Source organism: Pseudorasbora parva, chromosome 20 (genome assembly GCF_024679245.1).
Source record: "Pseudorasbora parva isolate DD20220531a chromosome 20, ASM2467924v1, whole genome shotgun sequence".
In the NCBI taxonomy this organism is placed as follows: domain Eukaryota; kingdom Metazoa; phylum Chordata; class Actinopteri; order Cypriniformes; family Gobionidae; genus Pseudorasbora; species Pseudorasbora parva.
Genome location: NC_090191.1, coordinates 11629096 through 11657070, shown reverse-complemented (window position 1 = coordinate 11657070; position 27975 = coordinate 11629096). Strand labels below are relative to the sequence as shown.

Sequence of the window (27975 nt, the reverse complement as noted above, 5' to 3'; positions counted from 1 at the left end):
TCTTATTTTGGCTTAGTAATATGACGTCACAGGCCTGCGCCGCGCTCCTGCGTCTGTTGTGATTCGTCTCAAGAAAGGTTTGTTTCATTTTTTTTTAAATTATTAAATAGTTTAAATCTTCACAAACCGTTCAATGTTACAGTTTTCGCCGATGTGAAATGAATGAATTATTATTGCATGCAACATTATAATGCTTTATCAAACATAATGAACGTGTGTCTCTTGTGAGTAAAGCTTCAACATTACAGTACATTACGTGCAACGGCCGCGCGTCTCATTTCTCTCCATGTTTCGTGAATGAGTTCTTCATTAACACGAAATCGGTCTTTGGCAAGTAACGTTAGTGATGGAGAAGCTTTTTAGTCAGAAGCGAATGCTTCAATTCACCGCACTGACGATACCTGCTGGTCAAAACTGCAAATGCAACGAGAAAACAAACACAATGTGTAAGACAACTTTACCAAACGAACTGCAAATGTTTTCATGAAATTGAAATCTATTAAATGTAATGGCACGTATTGTTAAAATGTTTGATTCATTTGTACTGCAAGTTTAATGCTTTTTTTTTTGTTAATCAGAGCATTTATTAATTATATGATCACCAGTGCACTGTTACTGAACTAGAGCTGATTGAGACACTGAGATTTAGTGTGGATTTATTTTCCATTCTGTTATGAAATCAACATTCTGATATTCTCATCTTAAACAACCTTGACAGGCTGTCCAAACACAGAAAAACTCCTGATGAAGCGACTGTGATGGCTTTTATTAAAGAGGAGAATGAAGATGTGAAGATTGAAGAAACATTCAGTGTGAAAAAAGAAGATACTGAGGAACAAACAGGTTGGTTTCATTCGCTAAGCTGAACTCAGCAATTTGATCCATGAGTGATATTTTTGAAAGATGTCAAATGAGTGTCATAAATAAAGTGTTTTTATTTGACATGAAGCAATTATAGGCTAGCCTAGAAATCTAGACGCACACTTGCGGCAGCGAATGTAATTTGCAGCCAGGGTCGTCTAGCACAGGGGTTTTCTTAAATCCTTAAATCCATCGATATAGTTTTATGTATTGAAAAACATTTAAACTGTTAGATAAATAGTATGAGATTTTAAATACAACATTGTTTCCAAATTTAAATTGGATGTACTTAATGTTGGACGTATAAACCTGATGAAGGTGTTCAATTAAAAATGACTTGTATAAGCAACTTTCACAATAAATGTATGTACTTGTAAGCCGATTAAGAATTCTGCTCTACGAACCCAGTGAGCGAGATAAAATGGACTATAGTGAGAAATTCACTAGCAAGATACAAAAAAAACATATACAATTCTGAAAGGTAAACAAGGTGAGAAACGTTTAGAAATTAAACAGTTAGATTGGCCAGTAGACTTTATAAATTTTTGCTTTATCTTTTAATTATCAAACATTTTTCTGGGGACCCCTTAGAACCTTCTGGAGGACCCCTGGGGGGCCCCGGACCCCAGTTTGAAAACCCCTGATCTAGCAACTCTCCGTTGGCTTTCAAGCTTGGAAAAAACAAACTCCAGTCAGGCCAATCACATTGTGTACAGAGTCGGCCTTAATACACAATGTGTATAGGGTGGACTTAACAGCAGAGCAAGTGCAAAAAAAGTGCGACGGACTACACTTCAAAGATTGTTTACGAGGTTAAAGGGATCATATAATGCCATTTTTAAAGCCAAGTTAATATGATTCTTTAGTGTCTAAATTAAAACTTTGTAATATACTTCAATAAAAAATTCTCCTTAGTATTGTAAGAAAACACTCATTTTACCTGGACAAAAACAGCTCTGTTTTCATCAAGCCATTTCAGTGCATACGGCTTTAAATTATAATGAGCTTTGTTCACCCCACCCCTTTGTTCTCTGAGGTGCTTTGACACACACACACACACACACACACACACACACACACACACACACACACACACACACGAGAAGTGTTGCCCTTGACAACAGTTGTGGTATATAGGGCTGCCACTTTTTATTCGATATTCGAATGGCGTGAAATATCGAACTATAAATAAACTATCCGGTTTTTAAAGTGCCATGTAGTGCAATTTTTTACAGTCGGGTGCGTTTACAGTGAGCACTGTAATCGTTTAAAAGTCCTATCTGAATAAAAATGCTCCATATAAACACCTCAATAGTAATAAAAATGCACAAACTGAATGAAATTGAAATTGTTTTAAGATGGGTGGGATAAACCTTTTCATGAATTGATCAAACGAAACATTCCACCATGAAAACGACCTGGCCGGATAACTTTTAAGTGTGCGTCCTTATATGACGTACACAGCGCGCCTTCACCACTGAAGAGCGCGTGCCGCGCTCACATGCACTAAGCATGTTGACAAGAGAGGAAAGTACATTTTTTTGAGGGATAAACTTTATGTCAGAAAGTTGTGACAAAAAGTTATGAAGATAATGTTGGCATAATGACACTGTCCCTAAACCTACCCATGTAAGCAAACAATCAACTACTTCAACTGCGCCTGACATTAGAATACATTTTTTCTGAGATTATTACACTTTATGCCACGTGATTAGGGCGCTCTCAATAGTTCTAAACAAATCAACGCTGTGTCAGTCAATCAGGGTATATACAGCAATCCTTAAGTTAAATTTACTACTTTTTAATACCTTTTTTACTACCGTCAGAATATTTTTTAAAACCATCACGACACCGAATTGCAAGTGTTAATCAGCGACCTTTCTATTATTTACACAGATTTTGACATATATAACATACAAAAAAGAATAGATTTAGAATCGACACCAGGAGGAAATCTGTAATAAGTTATTATTCAGACACAGTAAAATAGATCGCAACATTCACAAAGATTGGTTAAGGAGAAGCATTACTGCATACACATTTGATTTCAATTAATAATTAGCAATTCAGCAATTAAATTATTAAATTATTTAGTGTTTTTTTTCCAACAACAAAACTTGAGCCAAATATTACATTTCTATAACTGTGATAAGTTGTTGAATTTAACAAAATACTAAAAACTAGTGCTGTCAATCTATTAAAAACTTTAACTAGATTAATCACATATTTTTCTGTGATTAATTGCAATAAAGAAAGATTTTTTTACATTTTTTTTTTTTTTTATATAATAATTTCACAGTTAATCAAATTAATATAGAAACAACATAAAGACAGTATATTTTAAATGCTTGTTTAAATGGCATATTTTTATGAATGAAGGCCAGTATTACTGATATTAATACAGCTACTGATTTTTTTTTTTTTTACATTTATTATTAGGCTTCAAAAACATAACAGTTTTTAATTTAAGTAAACTTAAAACAATGCTAACATAAACCCATAATAAATGTCACGTTTACTCCTGCCCTTCCTGTCTTAAATTTATAAACTATAAATTAAATAGTTAATCCTTATTAAAGCTACAAAAGTTATTTAGTCAAAAGCAGCGAGTCATTTTCTCTGTTCCCTTTGTTCTTTAACTTTACTGACAGGAAGCTTTATTGGCTGCTGTCCCTTTAAGAGCAGACAGACACGCGGATCTCACTTTTTATATACTGTCTCGCGCCTCATTCTCTCACAACTCTTTTTGTTCATTTTAGGCTTTATATAAATCCTTTAAGATTGCTCTTATGATGATAGTCGTTGAAGATATGCCTTGAAGCAAGTCTAAAATAAAACGTAAAGCCAGCCACTTCTGTTGAGCGCGCAGTGTTCTGAGATGATGCCGAACGACCACTGAATATGACGTCAGCGTCAAACATACGCCGAGACGGAGACGAAAGATCTTTGATTATGTGCCCAGATATGCTAAAGCCCATATTTAAACGAACTAACGCGAACGCAGATAAAATTTCAATCAGAATAGGCCACCTGATAGTCTGAAAAAATAATACCTTATTTGGAAAAAAATTATACCTTTGAGACCATATTTAACACTTTTAATGGCCTTAAATTTGACAAATTTGATTTATCACTTTTTAATACTTTTTAAAACCCCGCGGACATTTGAACATACAACAGCTTCACTATACAGGCATTTGCAGTAATTTTTGGTAAACAGTACAGCATAGTGAGCATTGATTATTACATCAACCGCAACACCCAGATAGCAAACTGACATTGAATCAACATAGAAACGACGTTTCTCGTGACATCGAAACGACGTTGATCCGGCATCGTTTTGCTCATCGAAGTAATGTTGAACCAACGTCAGACACGCCATTCAAAACTAACATAAAATCGACGTAATTGGTTTGCTTACCTAACGTTGAAACGATGTTGATTTTCAGTTGGGTGAAACAACGTTATAGAATCAACTTAAAATCGATCTAATGGTTTATACCTAATATTGATGCTGATTTCAGTTAGGTGAAGCAACTGTATAACAGTCATTTTCTACTTGTTTTAAAATCTTAAATACTTAATACTAATAGATAAATACACACATCACATTCAGTTAACATTGCTTTAATATTTACCAAATACAGTTACAAATAGCCTACATAGAGTATACAAACCTTCTGTATAAAAAACATTCCCTTATGAAACAAAAATATGTTGCAGTATATTGGAAAATATCATGTAATACATTAGGCAATATATTCACATATATAGGATTTAATATTTATATTCTCCAAAATATTGCAATATATGAAAGCGGCAATCATTTGTATATTTTGCAATATATTACAGGAATATATAATATATTGTATAATACCATCAATATATTATTCCATGTATTTACAATATATTATAATATATTTCAAGTAATATATTGGTAAATATATTTTCCTTTCGTATGGGTTTACAATATAGAAAAGGCATTTACACTCAAATACACAGAAATATCAAAGTTAATTATATACCAATTTTAATTATATACCAATTTACACAAATGCAATATTTACTCAGGAATAAAACTGGTCATGTTCTTTTGCACCAAATAGCCTATATTATTTTTATTAGGGCACAAGAGATTTTAGGCAGAACATTGTCACAATTCACTATCACTGCTTCTTTTCTAACTGTGACTGAGACTATTGATTAAACTATTATGAGACAAAATGATTTCTGAAGGATCATGTGTCACTGAAGTAATGATGCTGAAAATTCAGCTTTGATCACAGGATTTACAGAAGTCAATTAAAATAGAAAACAATTATTTTAACTTGTAGTAATATTTCATAATATTACAGTTTTTACTGTATTTTTGATCAAATAGGTGCAGGTTTGATGAGTACCGGTATATTGTTTATAGTTAAGAAGTTTGATGTAATTGGCATTGTTAAATGTGCTTGGGGGAAAAAAGAGATCTGAATATTGACTATACTGATATCTAGTATTAGTGTAGCAAAACTGAACAACTGTGACAGTGGAATTTGTAGACAATATTTCCATTAAATCATCAAGAAAAAGTTAAGAGTTGCAAGCTTAGTAGTTTTTTTTCCTTTCTCGTTCCCAAACACAAAACAACCTTTTTAAAATCGTCATTCCAAGTGCACAAATCCAATTCTACAAATTAAGAAACTCAGGCTCAAACGTTTGTAGATCAGTAAAATTTTGGCCAATCATGCGCATTTCTGTATGATTTACATTTAGTGATGTGTGACTATTCTTTAAAACTACACATTTCACTGTCACCGGTGCTCAGTTTTGCTGTAATAATAGCAACACACACATAATAATATAGCACAGGACATGGTAGTAAATCAGCCATCTATGCAAAAGCAGAGGTCGGTGTGGTGGACTGTTGGTACATCTGTCCAGGCAAACATCTGGGGTCTTGATGCCTTTAAACTGGGTATCCCTGAAAACCTGCAATAAAAATTGAACAGTTCTAAATCCATCATACATACCCTTTATAAAGCATCTTCTCTGGTATACAGTATCACAAATGATAATTTCCAGGTTCAATTTCAATTTAGCTCAATATACAATATTTGTGGTATGATATTCCCCAAAAGGAATGATTTCTCAACTCACCCATCTGAATATTGCTTTAACATGGCATTTTATGAGAAGACCAGTGACCTTGTCACATTTCTTTTAATTTTCATATAGAATAAAAAAACCTCCACGCATTTACTAACCTCATTTGGATAAATGGAATGGTGGAAATCTTGAATCCGTGTTACAAAGTCAGTGATGTGCTGTAAAGTAAAAGGAAAGACAGATATAAGTAAAACTGTATTTTCATAGTAAGTCATTTTCTAATTAGGTCATTATTTTTATTTTTTAAAGATCTTTGTTAATAACTTTGCTTAATAATATTAACATAATAATAATAATAGTATTAGTAGTAGTAGCAGAAGTAATAGTAGTAGTAGTATATAAATGCTATAAAAATTATATCATGAGCTAATGAGAGTAGAAAGTGAAAAACTTTTCAATCAAGTCAAAGGAGTACCAGCAGCACCTGTTCTAAAGTTATAGTACACAAGACACAAAAATGGGAGGTACAGCCTCTCACTAATCTTACAAAATAACAACCATCCTGACAAATACTGTATAAAACACCTCTTCTAATCCTCACATTATATCTAAAAATACAAATAAATAAGTTATTTTAGTAGTTTATCCTCCTCAAGTCCATATTTTCAGTTCAGAAATCTTCTTGAAGCCATCTTACAACCTCCATGCAGTAGATAGGTAGTTAGAGATGTTCCGATAACCTTTTTCCTTCTTGACTCCGATACCTGGGCTCAGGGTTTCGGCCGATACAGAGTACTGATCTGATACTACTAGCTCTGTATGAGTTGCAAGAATTATTTTATAGTGTGCTTCAGACTTAACCCTTAATAGAACATGAACAAATACATACAGTAAACTACTGTATTTAGTACAGTATTTTTATTATCTGACATGCATATGACAGTAATATTATTTTCTTATATATTAGCGAAAAAGAACTTCAGATGCAGCCACAAATCTAGCACGCAAACTGAAAATAGGGATTTTAGTTTTACAATATAACTGTATTAAAAGAACTGCAAAAAAAAAAAATCTAGGATTATAAAAAAATCATATATTAATTAGAAAATAATCTCTACTACAAAACAAGTGAAAAATAAGCAATTATCTAGGCATAATTATTATTATTACATAGAGACACAGCCATGTGCACTTATGCTGAGTAAATACTATATTTATATTATCATAAGCAAGGTAGATTGTAGGGCTGGGTAAAAAAATATTGATTTCAATCCGAGTCTCCCTTTTACAAAACAATATTCATTCTTAAATCCCTGTTTTCAGTTAATGAATGAAATAAACATTGTAGTGCGCCTCCCAGCCAATAAATCGCAATAAATGTATGTGCTTTAAGACTTTACAAAGTCTCAGTTTGAAAATGTTTTTTTTTTTTAAACAAAATTTAAAAACATAAATACCGTTTTGGTGTTGTGATGTGAGATCGCTCTGCCGCAGCTCAGCTCAAGAGAACCAGTGCCAAATAAACATGGATGAGCATCTGAAAGTGTGTTAAAAGATACAGGACAACTTAATGAAATCCGTATCACTTGAGAAACATGTCAGTAACGGATTGCAAACAATGTCATGTAATCAAATCGAATTGTGAAATTTGTGTCAATACCCAGCCCTAGTAGCTTGTGACGACATGAACAGATGAACTTCATCTCCAAAGCCGTTCTGAGATTGTACTGATTAATTTGAAAAAAAACAACTAGTCATATATTAAGTAAGGGATAATGTACACCCAGGCCGGTTGTTATCACAGAATAAACCCCTTCAGAGTGATCAGGACCCTGAGGCGAAGCGGAGCATCACTCTGAAGGGGTTTATTCTGCGATAACAACCGGCTGGGTGGACATTATCCCGCTTATTACACGGCTACTAGTCTCAAATAAATAATTATTAGACACAAAATATTGTCTCGAGATTAAATATTGTATTAGCTCTTACGCAAAGCTTCCGCGAAGAAAAACAGTTCCAGACTGCTTTAAGCCTTTATCTATTGCTGCTAAATGTTGAGAATGAATGCTGAAAGGGTTAGTTCAGCCAAAAATGAAACCAAGCCTATGATTTACTAACCCTCAAGTTATCGTAGGTGTATATGACATTCTTCTTTCAGACAAATACAATCAGAGTTATATTTAAAAAGTCCAGGCTAACGTTAATCCCAGCAGTTGTTGTAGTTGTGTTTAAAGTCCATAAAAAATGCAGCTGTCCGTCAAATAACGTGCTCCACACGGCTCCGATGGGTTAATAGAGCCTTCTGATTCGAATCGATGCGTTTGTGGAAAAAAAATATACATATTTAAAACTTTATAAAGGAAACCCGCCTTGAAGTCTTCCATTGTAACCCACGGCTGTTTAAGCCACAAGACGGCGCCAGCGTTAAGCACAGAAGTAGTACCGGTCAAGATAACTCGCAGTACCCGGATGAGCGGGTGTTATCTGGAAATAACATACCGCTGGAATGCACGATTGACCAATCAGAATCAAGTATTTCACAGAGCCGTGTAATAAACACAGATACTTCAAGACCTTTACAGCAACTAGGCTTGCTGTGATAGTCAGTGTTAGAAAAGTAGTTTTTGTTGGTATATGGTGTTAATTATTAAAAGAAAATTGTCAAAAATTGGTATCGGTGGGTCACAAAATTACAAAATCGGTGCATCTCTAGTAAAAATACATACATACAAATAAATACCTTTGAGTGGAACACTGTGCAGTATGGTCTCTGTCTCATTGGCAAACATAACTCAAAACAAACCTAGAGAAATGAAATAAAATATATTAACGAACATGACATCCTGCTATCATAACAGTTAAATTAATTATCATAACTACAATTATAACATTATATTTAGGGATGCATGATATATCAGCAAAATATCGTTATCGGACGATATATGAGCATTTTTTTTATATTATTCTTATTGATCCGATAAGAAAATGTGACCGATATATTCAAGCCGATAGATAATGTCTTATTTCCTTAAGCTGAGACACAGGAGCGCTGTCCGCCATGATGGGCTTGAATTGCTCGAAATATGATTGGAATCACTTCAAACAGGAAACTACATTTTTGTGCAACATTTGCAGCAAGATTGTTGTGTTACAGTGTTTCAGTGCTGTTGTGGGAAGAGCGCGTCACCAACGCATTCTGACCAGGAGTAAAGATCGCTTGTGCATTTGCGTCATTTTAAGCATGTGTCGTAATATTAAGTTTATGTAGACAACATCTGATTGATCTCATATAGGACGCATTTTGTTGAGTTAATAACCTGCAGCCCTTTATTGTACCAATTTCAGGTAAGAGCATCCACAGGAGTTTTAGGTATTCACCTGTGTGTGATTTTGTGCGAATATAAGTTGTAATAATATATTTCCTAAGACTTGTTTGCAATATTATTTAGGCTTATTTTTTATTTATTTTTTGTTAGGCAATATAATTGTTGGTAACATTTCACAAATAAGGTCTCATTTGCTAATGCATTAACACGAACAGAGAGCAATAACATTTGTTAATGTTACTAATAAAATGTTTGTTTATTAACAGTCCATTTACAGTGTATTACTTAATCTTAACACACAACTTTGGATCTGAAAATGTTGAGATTAACATGAACTAAGATTGATAAATCCTGTAGAAGTATTGTTAATTCATTGTTGGTTAACTAATGCTAACAAAAATTATGTTCGGCTTATATATCGGTTATTGGCTTTCAAATATAAAGTTCTCAGTATCAGCCAAAATTTTCATAACAGTGCATCCCTAATTATATTTGTTGCCTTCTTCATTTAGCTGATTATTTAGATTACGGGCTTTTCAATGACAATCTCACTTTTTCTTGAGATTTTGTTTAATATAAAGAGCATTACACATAAAATGTATTATTATTATTATTATTAAACAACCTGGGGTTAATGATTTTAAATGTGAGACTTATTTCAAAAACATAAAAAATCTTACAGACCCCAAACTTTTGAGCTTGAGCTTACTCAAACATCATATGGTTTTATAGCCTTGGAGATTGTGCTCAACTCTGCTGGGATGCTGCAGGCCATCAGCATGGGAGGATCTAGGAACATAAAATGCAATTTGTCAAAGAGTCAAACATATTTCATATATAATGCCAGGTTTATTACAATGAACCAAGCTCTAGCTTGCAGAGGTTAAAATGTAGAAAAGAGGAAGAACATAACAAAGTAAATAATATAAATACATTTCTTAAGATAACAGATTTTATATTTTAAGGTTTGATCATTCAGTATTGTTCATATATATATATAATTTTGTGAAAGAAAACTACAGATGCATGGTGATATAGGTGAGATATATTGTGAAATTAATGCAATACATATTAAATTATGAACTTCCTCTGTTCACCTTATTCTGTCAAAAGCTCCATTGAGAAATGTTGAAACCTTGGGAGCTTCCTCCTAGGTTGTAGAGGGTTTTTTCAGTCCTGTAATAATTTTTTATGATATCAATATTTGTTTACAATGAGTTTTCATCTGATTTTCGGCTACGTGTAAGTGACGTCACCGATTAGTGTTACATCGCATACTTTTAGGTTAAATAAATTAGCTTACTAATTACCAGCTAAACCTTTGCATAACTATCAAAAAATGTTTTCTACACATAAAGATGTGATTAAAAGCCCAAACTTTCATAAGCAAGAGCTCAATCGATAGCCTGTTATGTTAGCTCTTCTGAAAACGGCTAATGCTAACTGAAGTTTTCGAAGACACGTAACCATTTCTATAAAGTAAATATTCAACAGAAGCGTGTCAATTACAGGTAAGAAACTTGTCAGGAACAGTTTTATGTATTACTTGTGTGATTTTAGAGACTATAAACTCACCTGAAACCAGTGAAAACAGCGAGAGACAGAGTTCCCTTTCGAGAGAGGTTCCTCGTATTACGTATGGGAAAAACTCCTTTTCTCGAGAATGTGAAGCAAAACTTTTAATAAAGGTATCTATGTAAAGCGCAGTGAGCTGCACGGCCATAGCCCAGCGCGAGGAGCGTTCTGATTGGCCGGGCTGCGGCAACTGCAGGAACCTATGGTGAGGCGGCTGAGAGGAACGAACCAATGGGGGGCGTTCCAGAAGCCCGCCGAAAAAGGTGCTTATATTTGCATACAGGAGGCTATATAAGACCCTAATTCGCCATAGGTGTCAGATTTTATCTCCTTCAGCGATACCTTCGCTGGTCTCCGGAAGAAGCACCGCCGTTGAAAAGGCACCAGCGGAACCTGCAGCTGAGGACGACGGACTCCCTCTCCGCCTTCTCTGCCGTTCCAGCTACGCCATCCGGCGTTATATATCCTTTAAACTGTGTCTATGTTGAGTGTTATATGTGTTTGTGTGTGTGTTGCCGCTGCAACGCCACTTCTAGAGCTTACAGGCTTGTTCTACTCGAGGACTCTCTCGTTCCGCCGCGTCGTTAAGCGCCGCGGAAAGACGGAGCTCTTCTCACTCTCCCTCTGCTCTCGTCCCGTCGCGCTGAATAGCGCCGCGGAAAGAGAGAATGTTAGAGGACATGAGCACACTCTCAAGCCGAAGCTCTCTTCACTCTGCCGCCGCCGCGGCTCTTCTTCCGCCGCTGCCACAGAGTTGTTCCCACTCTTCTCTCATTCCGTCGCGCTTCAGCCGCGGACAGAGAATACTAGAGTGAATAGGCGAACTCGAGCCGAAGCTCTCGTCACTATACCGTCGCGCTGAGGAGGCGCCGCGGACAGACGGAGTTTTACCTCACGCTTCCAATTCTCTCGTCCTGTCGCTCTATCGCCGCGGACAGAGAATACTAGAGTGAATAAACAAACTCGAGCCGAAGCTCTCGCCGTGCTAGAAGCGCCGCGGACAGAGTTTTACCTCACGCTTCCAATTCTCTCGTCCTGTCGCTCTATCGCCGCGGACAGAGAATACTAGAGTGAATAAACAAACTCGAGCCGAAGCTCTCGCCGTGCTAGAAGCGCCGCGGACAGAGTTTTACCTCACGCTTCCAATTCTCTCGTCCTGTCGCTCTATCGCCGCGGACAGAGAATACTAGAGTGAATAAACAAACTCGAGCCGAAGCTCTCGCCGTGCTAGAAGCGCCGCGGACAGAGTTTTTACCTCACGCTTCCAATTCTCTCGTCCTGTCGCTCTATCGCCGCGGACAGAGAATACTAGAGTGAATAAACAAACTCGAGCCGAAGCTCTCGCCGTGCTAGAAGCGCCGCGGACAGAGTTTTACCTCACGCTTCCAATTCTCTCGTCCTGTCGCTCTATCGCCGCGGACAGAGAATACTAGAGTGAATAAACAAACTCGAGCCGAAGCTCTCGCCGTGCTAGAAGCGCCGCGGACAGAGTTTTACCTCACGCTTCCAATTCTCTCGTCCTGTCGCTCTATCGCCGCGGACAGAGAATACTAGAGTGAATAAACAAACTCGAGCCGAAGCTCTCGCCGTGCTAGAAGCGCCGCGGACAGAGTTTTACCTCACGCTTCCAATTCTCTCGTCCTGTCGCTCTATCGCCGCGGACAGAGAATACTAGAGTGAATAAACAAACTCGAGCCGAAGCTCTCGCCGTGCTAGAAGCGCCGCGGACAGAGTTTTACCTCACGCTTCCAATTCTCTCGTCCTGTCGCTCTATCGCCGCGGACAGAGAATACTAGAGTGAATAAACAAACTCGAGCCGAAGCTCTCGCCGTGCTAGAAGCGCCGCGGACAGAGTTTTACCTCACGCTTCCAATTCTCTCGTCCTGTCGCTCTATCGCCGCGGACAGAGAATACTAGAGTGAATAAACAAACTCGAGCCGAAGCTCTCGCCGTGCTAGAAGCGCCGCGGACAGAGTTTTACCTCACGCTTCCAATTCTCTCGTCCTGTCGCTCTATCGCCGCGGACAGAGAATACTAGAGTGAATAAACAAACTCGAGCCGAAGCTCTCGCCGTGCTAGAAGCGCCGCGGACAGAGTTTTACCTCACGCTTCCAATTCTCTCGTCCTGTCGCTCTATCGCCGCGGACAGAGAATACTAGAGTGAATTAACTAACTCGAGCCGAAGCTCTCGCCGTGCTAGAAGCGCCGCGGACAGAGTTTTACCTCACGCTTCCAATTCTCTCGTCCTGTCGCTCTATCGCCGCGGACAGAGAATACTAGAGTGAATAAACAAACTCGAGCCGAAGCTCTCGCCGTGCTCATTCTACCGCCGCCGTGCTGAAGCGCTGCGGACAGAGAATACTAGAGTAAGTTAGACGAGCGAGCTCGGGCTGTTGGGTATGTCAAGAACAATGTCGCTGCAGCGCGCGCTTACTGCCAAGGAAGTTGTAATGGCTGCCTTGTCATGATAGCGCGCGCCCCTTCCACAGCGCGTTGCTGACTAGAGCGCGGCTTACGTCATAGCACGCGCTCACTGTCAGAGCATAAGGGCGTCGGAAAATGGCTGCCAAGCTAAGCCCTTTTTTCACTCTATCACTTTCAGTCCCCTTTATTCAGGCGGCTGGAAAGGTTTTTACACTGTAGACAAAGTGTCCACTACACAGTGTGCACCCCTACATAAGCACTGTTAATTCAGCCTCACAAAATCACAAATAAATCCCGCCGCGGCCGGATTACACCATATAAAGTCAACTAGCCTTATTGCAGTCAACTAGCCTGTGGTCAAACACGCTTGTCTGCATGCGCGCTTTCAGTCTAGACTAGAGCATAACGGCATTGTGGAATGGCTCACATACCACCCGCACTTCCTTACATTCTCCCAGTTCCCTTAAGTTAAGTGACTGGAGATGAAATATTGCAGTCAACTAGCCTGTGTTAAACACGCTCGTCTGCACACTAATGCTGTGTGCGTTTACCCCTGTGGATTTGCTCACTGGTTTGCACCGTGGGTATTCTACGTAGGTTGTGCGCCACTGCACATTGTTTACACTACACACAAAAGAGCTTTCTATGTAGGAAATGTGCCCACTTTACAGTCTGCACTCCTGCACCCAAGCACTTTTCACAAAGTTCACTCTCGCACACACAATATAAATGTGAGGCGTGCGCCCACTGCAAAGCCTGCACCGCCAAAACTAACACTATCCCCACAGTGTTACAAGCAGTGTTACAGCACAAGCAACCCGGCTAACAGGCCCCTATTACTAAGCGGCCAGCCCCCGAATCTAATTCAACCCCTGGCTTTACGAGCCCAGGCCTGGCAGGCCATTCCTGGTATATAATATTGGGTGTTGAACATATAAAACGAGGTTCTCGCTACAGTTTTGCTCGCAGACCCCGCGATTCAAGCCGTGGTCGAGCCCTCTGTAAGAAGCAGTGTCAGTCACGTGCTTCTCGCTGAGGCATTGAGACTGTTAAAGGAGAGAGCGGCGAAAACAGTACACCCGACGCTAGCGAGTCAGGTTTTTACTGTCGCTAATTCCTCATGCCGAAAATGGGTGGCGGTCTCAGGCCCATTTTCCAGGCATCTGAACAAAGCACTTATGGCACGCTCGTTTCAAGGTGCTGACGGTGAAACAAATCCTCGCGCACATTCGCCCCGGGGATTGGGTTTTCTCAATAGATCTGAAAAACGCATACTTCACGTTACGATAACCCCCCACCCCCACTACAGGCCATTCTTGAGATTCGCCTTCGAGGGGCAGGCTTATCAGTACAGTCATTGTCATAGACTCAAGACTTACGGCATAAGAACCACCACGTCTTGATAATGTACATAAAATCGCTAGGGCAGCCGAGATCAGACTCTGTTCACTGCATGGCTAAGCATCTCATTTTATGGGCAGAGCACAATCTGAGCTCCCTAAGGGCGGCTTACGTGCCAGGTATTCTGAATCAGGGTCTGGACATGTTATCCAGAGGACCCATGTCCCCAGGGGGATGGTCCCTTTACCCGCAAACAATTCAGCTCGCACAGCACACGCTGCCCAATATTTTTTCTGCAAACGCAGGGATGCCCTGGCCCATGTTGGCCCAGACTCCCTCTATATGTTCCCTCCGATCGCGATCCAGCTGCAGCCTGTGCTTTTTAATAGCCCCACTTTGGAAGAACCGCACATGGTTCTCCATACTGTTTCAGCTGTCAGACACAGCCCCATGCCTATTCTGCCAATGAAAGGGAAGGTCTGGCATCCCAATCCCGAGCTGTGGGCCCTCCACGTATGGCCCATCAACGGTATCCGGGAACCTCTCTGACAAGTTATGAACACTATTTCGGAAGCTAGAGCCCCTGCTATCTGGCAGCTCTGCTTTGAAGTGGTCAGTGGTTTTCTAACCAATGTGCCACGCGAAACATCGACGCACACTCATGCGAACTGGCGGAACCGCTCGCTTTCTCCAAGAGCTAATGGATGCGGGCCGTCCCCCCTCCATACTCGGGGTGTGTGTCTCCGCCATAGCAGCTAGCCACGCTCCGATCGCGGCACATTCACTAGGGAAAAGTGATCTTATTGTGTGTTTTCTTAAAGGGGCCAGGAGATTCAGCCCGCCTTGCCCCTACCTCGGTCCCTATTTGGGACCTCGCCATGGTTTTGGAGGCCGTGAAGGGTTCCCCCTCCTAACCACTTCAGAACACGAGCTTGAAGCACATATCACTCAAAACCGTTTTTCTGCTGGCTGTGGCCTCGGTTAACCGAGTGGGTGGCTTACCTGCACTCTCCGTGAGCCCTTCCTGTCTTGAGTTTGGGTCCAGCAACTTCAAGGTTGTGCTCAAACCGAGGCATGGTTTTATGCTGAAAGTGCTATCAACCCCTTCAGTATGCAGGTCTTTGCACTGCTTAACCCGCGTCTCAGAGAGAATAAGACGCAAACCTATTCTGCCCAGTCAGAGCATTGAGATTGTATCTAGAGCGCTCCGCCCCCTTCAGGCAGTCGGATCAGCTCTTCATTGCTTCGGTGGCCGCACTAAAGTTTGTGCTGTCATGAAACAGTCTCTCACACTGGATAGTGGATGCAGTCCCACTAGCATATAGGTCCAGGACCTAACCTGTCCTACAGGCATTTAAGCCCACTCCTCTAGAGGCATGGCCTCATCTTGGGCTTGGTCGTGTGACATTTCTTTGGAAGATATCTGTGCGGCGGCAGGCTGGGCCTCTCCGTCCACTTTTATCAGATTCTACAAGTTGGAGGTTCCAGCTCTACAAGCAGGGCTTCTCTCCATCTAGGCTCTATCTTGACCCTGGCAAACAGATTGCCTTACATTTTGGCCTGTACACATTAGTCCTTAAGCACTATTCTTTCATCATAAGATCCGACTATGTCCGATCAGCTGTTCAAACGAACCGACTCTTCCGGTTCTTCATTCCCCTTATAAGCCGCCTCTGTCGGTGTCTCGGGGGTTTATAACATGTGCTTTGGGTATACTGGGTCAGTCAGCACACACGGCGCTTTACATTGTGTTCCCATACGTAATACGAGGAACCTCTCTCGAAAGGGAACGTACTCGGTTACTTTCGTAACCTCGGTTCCCTGAGAGAGAGGAACGAGTATTACGTTCCGTGCCGTGTTTATGCTTCTCAGGTATCGCTTCAGTCGATCTTAAAACCTGACACCTATGGCGAATTAGGGTCTTATATAGCCTCCTGTATGCAAATATAAGCACCTTTTTCGGCGGGCTTCTGGAACGCCCCCCATTGGTTCGTTCCTCTCAGCCGCCTCACCATAGGTTCCTGCAGTTGCCGCAGCCCGGCCAATCAGAACGCTCCTCGCGCTGGGCTATGGCCGTGCAGCTCACTGCGCTTTACATAGATACCTTTATTAAAAGTTTTGCTTCACATTCTCGAGAAAAGGAGTTTTTCCCATACGTAATACTCGTTCCTCTCTCTCAGGGAACCGAGGTTACGAAAGTAACCGAGTACGTTTTGCTGCTTGTCAGTTGACGGTTCCCAGTTTCCATGGCAACTCCGAGCCGCTCCAGTGTTTGAACGGTTTGAACGCAACTCGAATATATTAACGCGCATGCACATTAAACACGTCACAATCAAGCAACATTTGCACAAATAAACATACAGTTAACATAGAGTTAAACCATGACATCATTTAAAATCTCATTAAATATGTAATTATTACAAAAACGCTTTTGTGATCCAGTCTTTAGTGCTTTCAGATTCTTTAAACCCTATATAGTAGACATGAAATAGCTTCAATCATACAAATCAAAAATGTTTGCTGTCAAGATGCTCCCCCCCCTCCCCCCCTCCCCCCTCCCTCATCTGACCACAGAAAGTCCCTTCTGAAGTCAGTAGTGTCACTTTTCAAACGTTCTTTGATGGGTAATTATTTTAATTAGTTAATTATTTTAGTAATTATTTTAAACTCAAGATGGGTTTGGTGCACACAGGGATAAAAACGTACCTAATGTTTAAAATGTAATTACTCTGCATTTATTTTCTCTAATGTTGTTGGCCTACATGGTATCATGGATTCTAGCAAACACATACCAACAGATAAAAAATATTTACCAATGAATATAATATATATATATAGGCTATAATATAATACAGCCTAGCTTTAGAAATAGTAAACATGCAAAAACTCACTTGAAACTATATGATGCATGAATATATTTTCAGATAGCCTATGTACACATATTTACACATAAAATGAAATATCCTCTTTAAGCTTTATTTTCTATGCATTTTCAAATATAGGCTATTTCAATATATTTAATTGTTTCACGTATTGTAGCCTAAATATTATTTCTGTGTGGGATTATCGTTCTTCATGTGTTTTTGACCTGTGCTTACGCACCAATCTTTCATTCTTTTTACTGCTTTCATTTAGTAATTTTAATTCGTCGGCATCCGACGACAAAGAAAAAAAAAAAAAAAAAAAAAAAAAAATCTGGCAAACTTCAAAGACTTTCCATTTAAATATCAACCACTTCTATAAACTTGTGGAGATTACTTAAATATTTTTTTCATAATGAATTAAAAGACATAGGCTATCCTATTTCCATAAGAATTCAGTTCAGGCGATGGTCTGATTCCTCTAACCAAGTTTCAACATATATTAGACGTTATTTTGACCATATCCGTCAGCCGTATATCGTTGGAAAGTCAACCTCATTTCAACGTGGAATCAACGTTATATTTTCGACGTAATAACGTTCTGATGTACCGACCAAATAGTGAACGTTGATTCAACGTTGAAATTTGATTGACGACTGATACTGACCTTTAAAACCAAAAATCAACGTTGAAACGACGTCTGTTTGTTATCTGGGCAGTGTCATCAAAATGGAGATTGCTGGAGATGCAACATTGTAATGTTATGCTCTTCTTGTATTTAGCCCTGATATATTCCTTACTATCATAGTCAAATGTGACTGTACACCGTAACTATTTTTTCAAATAAATAAATGTTATTAAATAAACTATATTTTAGTGTAGTAATATTTATTGAATATTTTGAGTACTTTGAGTACTTAATCTCTTTTGGTACTAAATATTATTTGTGCAATAATTGTGGTCCCTTAATGACCACTTAAAATATTTTTCTTCTAATATTTATATTATTTATATTACAATTAGTGTAGTAATTAAGGTTTAAATAGAGAATTCCAATGCAAAGAGGCAAATTAGAGTCATTTTGTGGCCGGAAAAATAATAATTTTAATTTGTAAAGCCATTACCCACGAAGTGCTTTTATGGTTCTTTAATAAATAATAGTCAAGTTGCTTGAAGTATTGCAGATCATAACTGCTTACTTATTTGTAGGTTTTACATTTGAATACATGTTAGACATGGTCAAATACTAGAAAACCCCCGTCTGACATGGAACAACCCCAAACCCCCCCCAACACCACCACCACACATTACCCGCCACGTTCATTTTCATAAAATCATTACAGTTAGAGTACAGACACTACAATTAAAAACTGAATGTGTCTGTTAAATATAATGTGATTTAGCCGCTGAGGGAGTGTCACATCACAAACGCAGTCAGATTACAGTCATCGTGATGAATGAGTTCTCATGATGATGTTCTCATGAGAGCTGAGTAGGGCTGGTACAACGAGTCAATGTTATCAATGACGTCAACGCAAAAAATACGTTGACACAAAATATGCGCGCCGATTCGTCAGACTCAAAATAAAGATGGCGGCGCTGGAGAGTAGTAGCAACCATAGATATATTAATTACATAATATACTTAATTATGTATAAGTATATTATTTATTATGTATATCTATGGTAGCAACACGAGTGGCTCCTCAGACTTTCAGAAGTGCAAGGCTTGCGGGTTGGCGCACACGGAGCAAGCGCTCTTAACACAGGCGCGCATGCACACGTTTTGTTGTCACGGCTACATAAACAAATTTCTGCACACAGGAAGACAGATGTTTTGGTAATATTTTATGTATTTTAATAACAAAAACAAACGTTTGTATCAAGTGAAAGCATCGGGCACATTGGCTACCTACATAATAAGCTTTTAAATTTAAAATGTTCAATGTCTAATGGCATGTGAGCACAGTTTCATCCCAGGACTATTCCGGTTTTAAAAGGAATATTGACGCCCGTAATGCACTCTACATAACTGTTTTCACTGTCATGCCGCGGATGCGCGTGGCGTTTGTGTTTCGTGTCATCCACGGAGCTGCGTGGCGTATTCTCTGCCTCAGAAGCGTGTCTGACGCGGCACTGCTGTTGCTATTGATGCGGAGGGAAGCCCTATACTTAATGTTAAACATAAATAGCCTACAGATACAGCAAAGACAACGTCGGCAGTAGCCTATTAACCACATATCTATGGTATTGACGACAAAATAGGCTACAGAATATTTCGGTCTGTATTGACAGTTGCAATATTTCAAAATCGATAATTGTCGTTTTTTTATTATTACAATTAGGCCTATATCTGCATTTATGTTAATCTACAGACTTTCAAACATGAAAATGTCATTTATTAATATGTATTCGTGTCAAAATGATATAAACATCTTTTCCTGTTCTATTTTGCCTGGAGACGCTTCCAGCATGTCGCGTGAAAAATAGGCGCTCTTCTATTTCTAGCATGCACGCGGTGTGCAAACTCCAACGTGATAACATGGGAGCCAAAACAAAACCTGTGTGTGTGTGTGTACTTTATGTTTTCAATGTTTTATTGAATGCATTGCTTTTGTATAGTCTTTTACTTTGGAATTTTAAGAGCAATAAACATATATTGCAATGTTAAGGAATTTGTTTTCTCATTCAGATAATTAAATCAACATGTATAAATTGCTATTAGGCAATTAATGGGGAGATAATCAAATCGAAACCGAATCGGACAGGAAAAATAAATCGTTAGATTAATCGATGCATCGAAGACAGTAATGATGACCCAGCTGAGGTAGGTCCCACTAATTCTGGTCACAGTGCTAGCAATACTGGAAATAGGCAAAGTAATTGACACTGTCCCATAATGAAATATGGGAAGACACAGCTACTGACAAGGAACTTTTAAAAATATCGTATACAGGTCCTGAAAAAACTGCCAAAGCAAAGAAAGGACACAAAATTGCAGTAACTTTGAGTTTTTCATACACAACAGGGATTAAGGAATTATTTGGAGAGGATTAGCCTTAGTAGACTTGTCTATTTGAAGTGCGACGTAATTGCCAAAAAGTTGCGCAGAAAGCTGACCCCTCATGTCTTCTGATACGAGGGGTCAGCTTTCTGCGCAACTTTTTGGCAATTACGTCGCACTTCAAATAGACAAGTCTACCGACATATCTCAAATGGCTCAACTCCCTGCATACGTTTGTTATGAAAGGAAAAAACAAGATAAAATAAAAAAAAAATTGTTTTGTTAAATCTCCGTACCACGACGACACAAGCATCATTTTTGAAACTTTGGATAATTTCATAAATTAAAATGAGAGAAACTGGAGTGACTGTATTGGGTTCTGTTCTGATGGTGCTGCCGCGATGACTGACAGGCAGTCCGGGGTAGATCAGCGTATCAATGATGTTGCACCCCATACCATTTTAAAGCACCGCTTTCTGCACAGAGAGGCGCTTGCTACAAATGAAATGCCCAGTCTTGCGTGACTTTCTTAAAGACAAGAGACCAGACCTTGCAGCGTTTTTGGACAATGACAAATGGCTTGGTCAACTGATACCTTTCGGACCCATTCAGTGACATGGGTTCCAGCACACCCATGCATTTATTGGAGATACACTTGAATTTTAAAACTATTCAACCTCAAATAGCATCTATCAAAGGTCCTGGAGAAATTTGATAGTTATTTCCCAGCTCTAATTATGGAGCAGGCTGCTGATTTTCTGTGGATCAGAAACCCCTTCTCTGAAAACATTGAAGCAAAGCTTCCAGCAATATTCACATATTTCAGCACGTGCCTGTCATTTTCAAGTAACACTGAACACCTTGATGAGCAGGGATGGAGTACCCTGTCATAAACCATGGAATGGTATGATAGGGAGAAAATCAATTTTGGACAACATTTCCAATGCAAAAAGTTTTTTGTAAAAACAAAAAAAATGCTTAACTATCACACATTAACATGTCAAAATGGCAGACTTTTCATAATTTCAGAAGGTGTGGTTCATAGGTTCATTACAGCATTATATGTGCTTGGCCCCTAATAAACAAAATAACAATTACCAATTATATTTAGGGAAACCGATTAGACTACATTTTATTTGATGGATATGGATAAGGATCTGATAAGGGGCCAGGATACAAAAACATTCAGAACCACTGGTCTAAACATTATGATGTCTGTTGCTTTGTGCCATTAAACTGGGGTTAAACAACTTTTTATCTTTTTTCACCTTAGATATTTTGCCACTGAATGAGGAGAGTCAAGAACGGGAGGATGTAAAGGAACAGAAACATCATGATTTCATAATTGCAGACAAATATTTTAGTTGCTCACGGACTGAAAAGTCTTCCTCACAAAAAATAGCTCAAAAGCCTGGAACTAGAAGTTATTTCACCTGCTTTCAGTGTGGAAAGAGTTTCAGTCAACATGGAAACCTTGAAGTCCACATGAGAATACACAATGGAGAGAAGCCTTTCACCTGCCAACAGTGTGGAAAAGGTTTCACTAAAAAAGAAAACCTTAAAAATCACATGCGAATTCACACTGGAGAAAAGCCTTACACGTGCCCTCAGTGTGGAAAGAGTTTCACTGGAAAAGGAAGTCTTAAAGTCCACATGAGAATTCACACAGGAGAAACCCCTTATACCTGCCAACAGTGTGGAAAGAGTTTTACTCATAAAGCTACGATTAAAGTCCACATGAGAATTCACACAGGAGAGAGCGATTACACATGCCCTCAGTGTGGAAAGGGTTTCAGTCAACATGGAAATCTTAATGTCCACATGAGAATACACAAAGGAGAGAAACCTTTTACCTGCCACCAGTGTGGAAAAGGTTTTACTGAAAAGGGAAACCTTAAAAAACACACGAGAGTTCACACGGGAGAGAAGCCTTATACCTGCCAACAGTGTGGAATGAGTTTTTCACATAAAGCAACAATTAATACCCACATGAGAATTCACACCGGAGAGAAGCCTTACCTATGTCCTCAATGTGGAAGGAGTTTTACACATCAAGGATCCCTTAATGTCCACACAAGAATTCACACTGGAGAGAAGTTATTCACATGTGATCAGTGTGGAAAAAACTTCAGACGTAAAGTAAACCTTGATTGCCACGTGAGGATTCACTTGAGAGAGAACAGTTTTATATGTCATCAGTGTGGAATGAGTTTCACAGACAGCCATAATCTTAAGAATCATGTAATAACCCATATCGGAGAGAAGCCTTTTATGTGCCATCACTGTGGAAAGACTCGCTCAAACAAAGCAAATCTAAAAACTCACATGAGAGTTCACACTAGAGAGTTTCTTCAGTAAGAAAAGTGGTTCACATTTTCACACAGAACTGAAACATTTGCAAACTCATTCTGGAAAGAAATACCAGTGTTCTTCAGTGTGACTAGATTTAGAAAACTGAGAAATGTAAAATAAAAAAAAATTCACCTGTGCAATTACTCAGAGGGAGGCCACTCTAATTGTTTCCATTGAGTGTAAAAAATATATATATTTTGTCATCACACTTGCAGATAAGTCTAAATCATTTAGATGTAAGAACCTTTTTGTGTTATTTGTGTGAAAATTCTTTGCACTTGTTTAACCATTTAAACTGGCACCAGTTAGTCTTATTTAAAATGATAGATAAAAGGACAAAGGAAATAGAATAATGAGCTTTCCATTGCGTTATTTGTTTAATCTTTTGTGAATTAATGCACAGTTACTCATTTGTAAGTCGCTTTGGATGAAGACGTGTGCTAGATGATTTAATGTAAATGTTGGGGCTCCTCTGCTTTATCCAAACACTAACGGTCTAACTGTTTGTCTGTCTGTCTTTCTAAATAGGCAAAAACAAATTTTTGAACACTTAAAACAATAAATGGTTATTTGCATTTATTATTAAAATGTATGTTGTCTGGGGCCATATGTATAAAGCCGCTCTAAAATATTAGTCTTAAGTCTGTCAAAATTCTAAGAATAATGTATTTTTATTTTTATTCCTTGACTTAAGAATAAGTGTGATCTATAAAGATTTCTAAGTATTAGGGGTGCTTCTCAATTCTTATTTGTGCATCCTTGTTTCCTTTCTTCTTGATAAACCCGATCTTTATAAAGTGTCCAAACGACCATTAGAAAGTGGGTTTGCATACGCGAGTATGTGAATGCGGAAATATTTGAGGGGGAAAAACGCTGAACTTTTGGGGGTCAAACCAGTTTGGCGGCCACTGAATAAGTTGGCATTGGGATGTTTCTGTGGGGTTGTCCTACAGCCCTGTGACAGTTGGGTTCGGGCAAGGGTCAGGGGTCCTTCCACCCCGAGTTTTCTGCCGAGCCTGTGACGTCATTTTTGTGTTTTTGGTTTCAGTTCTTGTTGATTAAACCACCTCTACTGTACTAAGCACACCCCACTGTACACATTTCACTAGCTTTCAAGTAATTTCAGTGCTAACTTTGCATAAAAACACAATGTCTGAAACTTTTTTAAAAAATAGTTTTTATTAAACGTGTTTATTCAATTAGTGTGGCATATTGACAATAGGTACAAGACAATAGGAACTTTTCAAACCTTTATTTTTTTTTATTTATAAAATACAGAACAAGAACTGAACAAAAGGTAACCCAAAATTGGAACAAAAAAAAAAAAAAAACTTTGTTTGTTTCCACTGCCTCTTCAAGGCCTGGCTGAACAGCTTCTGTACCACCTTCTGCGGGGACCTGAGAGTGGTCAGCTGGACGGTGCAGCTTCCACTTGAAATATTCCAGAGCCTTGCCCCCCTAACTGATGTTCCAAAAACTGTAGTCCTACTTGTAAAAACAACCCTAAATTTTTAAACCATTTAATTTTTAATTTGAAATGTATTAACATTAAAATACATAAAATAGCCCTCCCCCGCGGCCCCGCCCCTCAAATACGTCCCTGATTCAAACGTGCAGAGCTGCGTTCGTTCGCTCTCAGTCTGGCTCACACACGCACACAAACACACACCGAGTCTGCAGCGGTGCAAAGCCCAACAAACCCAATGGAGAGACTGAGCCGACCCAGAGCCCCTGAAGGTGAAGTAAGTTTCCCCAGGTGTAGTTTAAACACACGTTTAACTTAAAATTAAATTTGTAATGAATGTATTGTGTGCTAAAGACGATTCAGCATCAGCAAAAACAGCGAGTCTATGTTAGCCAAAATTAGCGCCGGAGACCGACACACTAGACAGAGCAGGTTAACTTACTTTTGAGTTTTGATATTTTAAAAAAATCCCAGCTCTCAGATTCTGTCACTTTTATTACGAAATTCAAACAATAAATGCCGTTTTGGCGCTTGTAACGTTAAATGTTACGTGACACCTAGCTGCACTTGGACCGATCATTTCTAACTTACTAGCTAGTAAACACGAATGAACAATTTTGAAAGAAACAGTAGCCTACAACTTACCTAAATGTATATTCCTCATATATATCGACCAATCAATCTAACAAAGGGGTCAATAAAACAACTGGAGAACAATTACACATAACATTTACCACAGGAAAGCCATTAGATTATTATAATAGCTAGAGCTAGAGTATTTGGTTAAATATGTGTAGTGTACCATATTACATATTTATTATGTTTGTATTTATATCATTAAATAAAGTTATTATAATAAAAAATAATAATTTGAGTTATTTTTTACCTTAAATAGCACTGCCAGCTGAGCTAGTGAGTTGTTTTTTCTTGAGATTAGGTACATCTTGTGTGCCATCATATAATTGAATTGAAATAACAAAGCGTAGCTTGCCAGAAATTGTACCATGTAAACACTGTAACATGTTGTCACTAAACCTAATAAAATTCAGTTGTTACTAAAATGTTAATGACAATCACAATGCACTTATTGTGATGCAATTATTATTATTATTTTACATTTGATTTAGCTAAGCAGTCCTATTAAATTCATTTCCTCTCAGACATCACAGCAATGAAACCAGTTTAGAACTGGGGAAATAAATACAATAGGATTAAGTTGTCTAAACATAACTGGTGTGTGCATGTGATAAATCTTACTGTTTTTATATTTGTTATTTAGGCTACTTATTAGCTACATGGCCCTACAGTGTAATGTAATACTAGGATAATCAAAGGTTTTCACATATTGACTTTTGCAGGCGAAGAAAGTAGCTGGAGCCTAACCATGAAAAGGAAGGCTAAAAGTAAGAATTTTACTAGCTTTTTTGCTTAAAAAAAAAAAAATCCTAAGAAGTACACAGGAGGAAGAGGGTGAGGGAAATGATGGAGAAGGCAGTAAACTGGAGAGACCAGGAGGGTCAGAGCAGGAGAAGACAGACGGAGACAAGGAAATAAGTGACAGAGAAGAGGAAATAGTGAAGGACACAAGGAAATAAGTGAAGGAGACGAGGAAAAAGAAGAATCAGTGAGAGATGAAGAGGAGGCTCCAGATTCAGATAGAGGGATCAGGAGGAGGAAGATGACCGAGAGGAAGAGAGTAGACCTTCAATTCCCACAATTCTTGTACTTTTTTATATTTTAATTTTGCTGTTTTTAATTATAATGTTTTGTTCGAATGCTGGGCTTATTACTGTTGTGAATTAAAAACCTTTGTATTGTGTAAGGGCATGATTAAACAATAAGTACTGTAGTTTAAAAGTGGTTTTGTGTTTGTTTTGTTAAAGCAATTCACATATAGGGATTTCCATGTACCGTCTACACCTGCCACCCTGCCAAGACCCTTTGCCCCCCCATGTAAAATTTTCTAGATCCGCCACTGCTCGGCAGAAAGATGGTTGGTCTTGTGGGAGGAAATCTGCGGAAACAGCGATGAGACATGTTTTAGGTAGTGGCAGAGGTGGGACAAAGTCATTGTTATGCAAGTCACAAGTAAGTCTCAAGTCTTTGCCCTCGAGTTCCGAGTCGAGTCAGAAGTCAAAGCAAACAAGTCTCAAGTCTACCATTTTAGTTTCGAGTCACTTCAAGTCATCTTACCACAGAAATAAAAATTATACAAATCATGTATGTCTATAAGATTTGTATTTATTTAAACTTCTTTTTATACAATGACATTAAGCAAATACAGTAAAAAAAAAAAAAAAAAAACGAAAATGTACATTTTCACAAAAAAATGCTTGTATTTCAACAGCCTATTGCACTAGAACAATGCACAGCAGCTTCAGTCCTGTATTGTATTGACCTCATATTGCAAAACAGTTTAACTTTCAAATAGACATGGGTCCTTTTAGCCTAAACTTTTTAGTTTGTTTAATGTGGTTGAATTTGGTTTACTTTAATTATTTATTTAATTTAATTATTTTGTTTTGCTATACTTTTAATGCCAGCTTGCCATGGCCCCCCTAGCATCCCCACTTTGAAAAGCACTGCTATAAAGCATATGACTTCAGTTTCTTGAGCGGAAAGGGCTTTCTAATGACTTTTGAAGCAGTGAAAATATTCTTAATATTGCACACACTGAAACCGAAATGTATTATCGTATACCGTAGTGTATAATAGACAATGAATATTAACACAACAACATTGATATGAGTAAAGGGTACTTTCAAATACAACATGTGAAGCTATAAGGGATTTTCTGACATCCGTTTCACATTCTTCTCATGTATGAAGTATACCTAGTGTGGAGGGGCCCAAAACAAGCCAAATATTATATTATTTATTATCATCAGTATAATTTAAGATCAATAATTTATCAATAAATTAGTCTGCAAGATATTAAATTGAAATCTCTTGGAGTTTAAAAAGCAAATACAGATGGAATTTTACAAAATTCTTCAAATTGCAATAAAGGAGGTTTGGAGATGGAAAAAGAGAAAAAGTGACGTGAAGGTTAATTATGGTAACTCCAGTCGGAGTTATTACATACATATTAGGAGCAGCGGTGAACTAAAAATTTAGCAGTGGAGCACTATAAACCGTAAAAAGGATAAGCCCTACGCATCTCAATGTGTAATCTGCTCTAAATAGTATTGAAAAATACTAATGTCACATAGCTACTATTTAGGATTAATATGCACTTTTTTACAGTCTATGATTGGGAGTTGGTGCCCAGGAAAACACTAAGGGAGTGCTGCAATATAGAGACATATTTATAATAAAATACATTCAAACCATACCTACTGTTATTATTAGTAGCCTATACTTTTGTTGTTGTTGTTTTTTATAATCGCCTGTTCATAATAAGTAGCCTAAATTATAAAACATTTTTAAAAATTAAATTAGGTGCCTCTCCTCCGTTTCCTCTCCATCTCTGTACATCTCTGCTGGTTGTATTGTTTGTATAATAAAAAAAATGTATTCGTCAATTTATGTCTACTAACTATCATTACATTTATAACGTCACATCACATGCCTGCACGTTGAACGCGATTTTTCTTCAATGAAGGGAAGAAGGAGGCGGGATGTATGAGGACGAATTACTAGTTTTGTATAGTTGCAATTTATGAAATGTATTCCT

General features: G+C 38.4%; 1 protein-coding gene and 1 long non-coding RNA gene across 7 annotated transcripts; one reads left to right on the top strand and one right to left on the bottom strand.

The window, feature by feature from the left end:
• The first annotated feature begins 1 nt into the window (after nucleotide 1).
• LOC137048981 (gastrula zinc finger protein XlCGF57.1-like) lies at nucleotides 2-23470 on the top strand. 2 transcript variants are annotated; one of them, XM_067427361.1, is made up of 3 exons: nucleotides 2-77; nucleotides 719-843; nucleotides 21756-23470. In XM_067427361.1, the coding sequence occupies exons 2-3, from the start codon at nucleotides 759-761 to the stop codon at nucleotides 22838-22840; spliced, it is 1170 nt and encodes a 389-aa protein (XP_067283462.1). In that variant the 5' UTR covers nucleotides 2-77; nucleotides 719-758; the 3' UTR covers nucleotides 22841-23470. The 2 variants fall into 2 exon arrangements, with proteins under 2 accessions (XP_067283462.1, XP_067283461.1); XM_067427360.1 differs by lacking the exon at nucleotides 2-77 and adding an exon at nucleotides 173-446.
• On the bottom strand, nucleotides 4473-10886 carry LOC137048983 (uncharacterized). 5 transcript variants are annotated; one of them, XR_010899541.1, is made up of 7 exons: nucleotides 10854-10880; nucleotides 10376-10454; nucleotides 9963-10067; nucleotides 8693-8755; nucleotides 7410-7489; nucleotides 6111-6170; nucleotides 4473-5835 (listed from the first exon to the last, which is right to left on the bottom strand). It is a non-coding gene; the product is annotated as an uncharacterized lncRNA (long non-coding RNA). The 5 variants fall into 5 exon arrangements; XR_010899543.1 differs by lacking the exon at nucleotides 10854-10880 and adding an exon at nucleotides 7613-7679 and having other exon boundaries at nucleotides 10376-10770; XR_010899542.1 differs by lacking the exon at nucleotides 10376-10454 and having other exon boundaries at nucleotides 10854-10886.
• Nucleotides 23471-27975: the final 4505 nt, after the last annotated feature.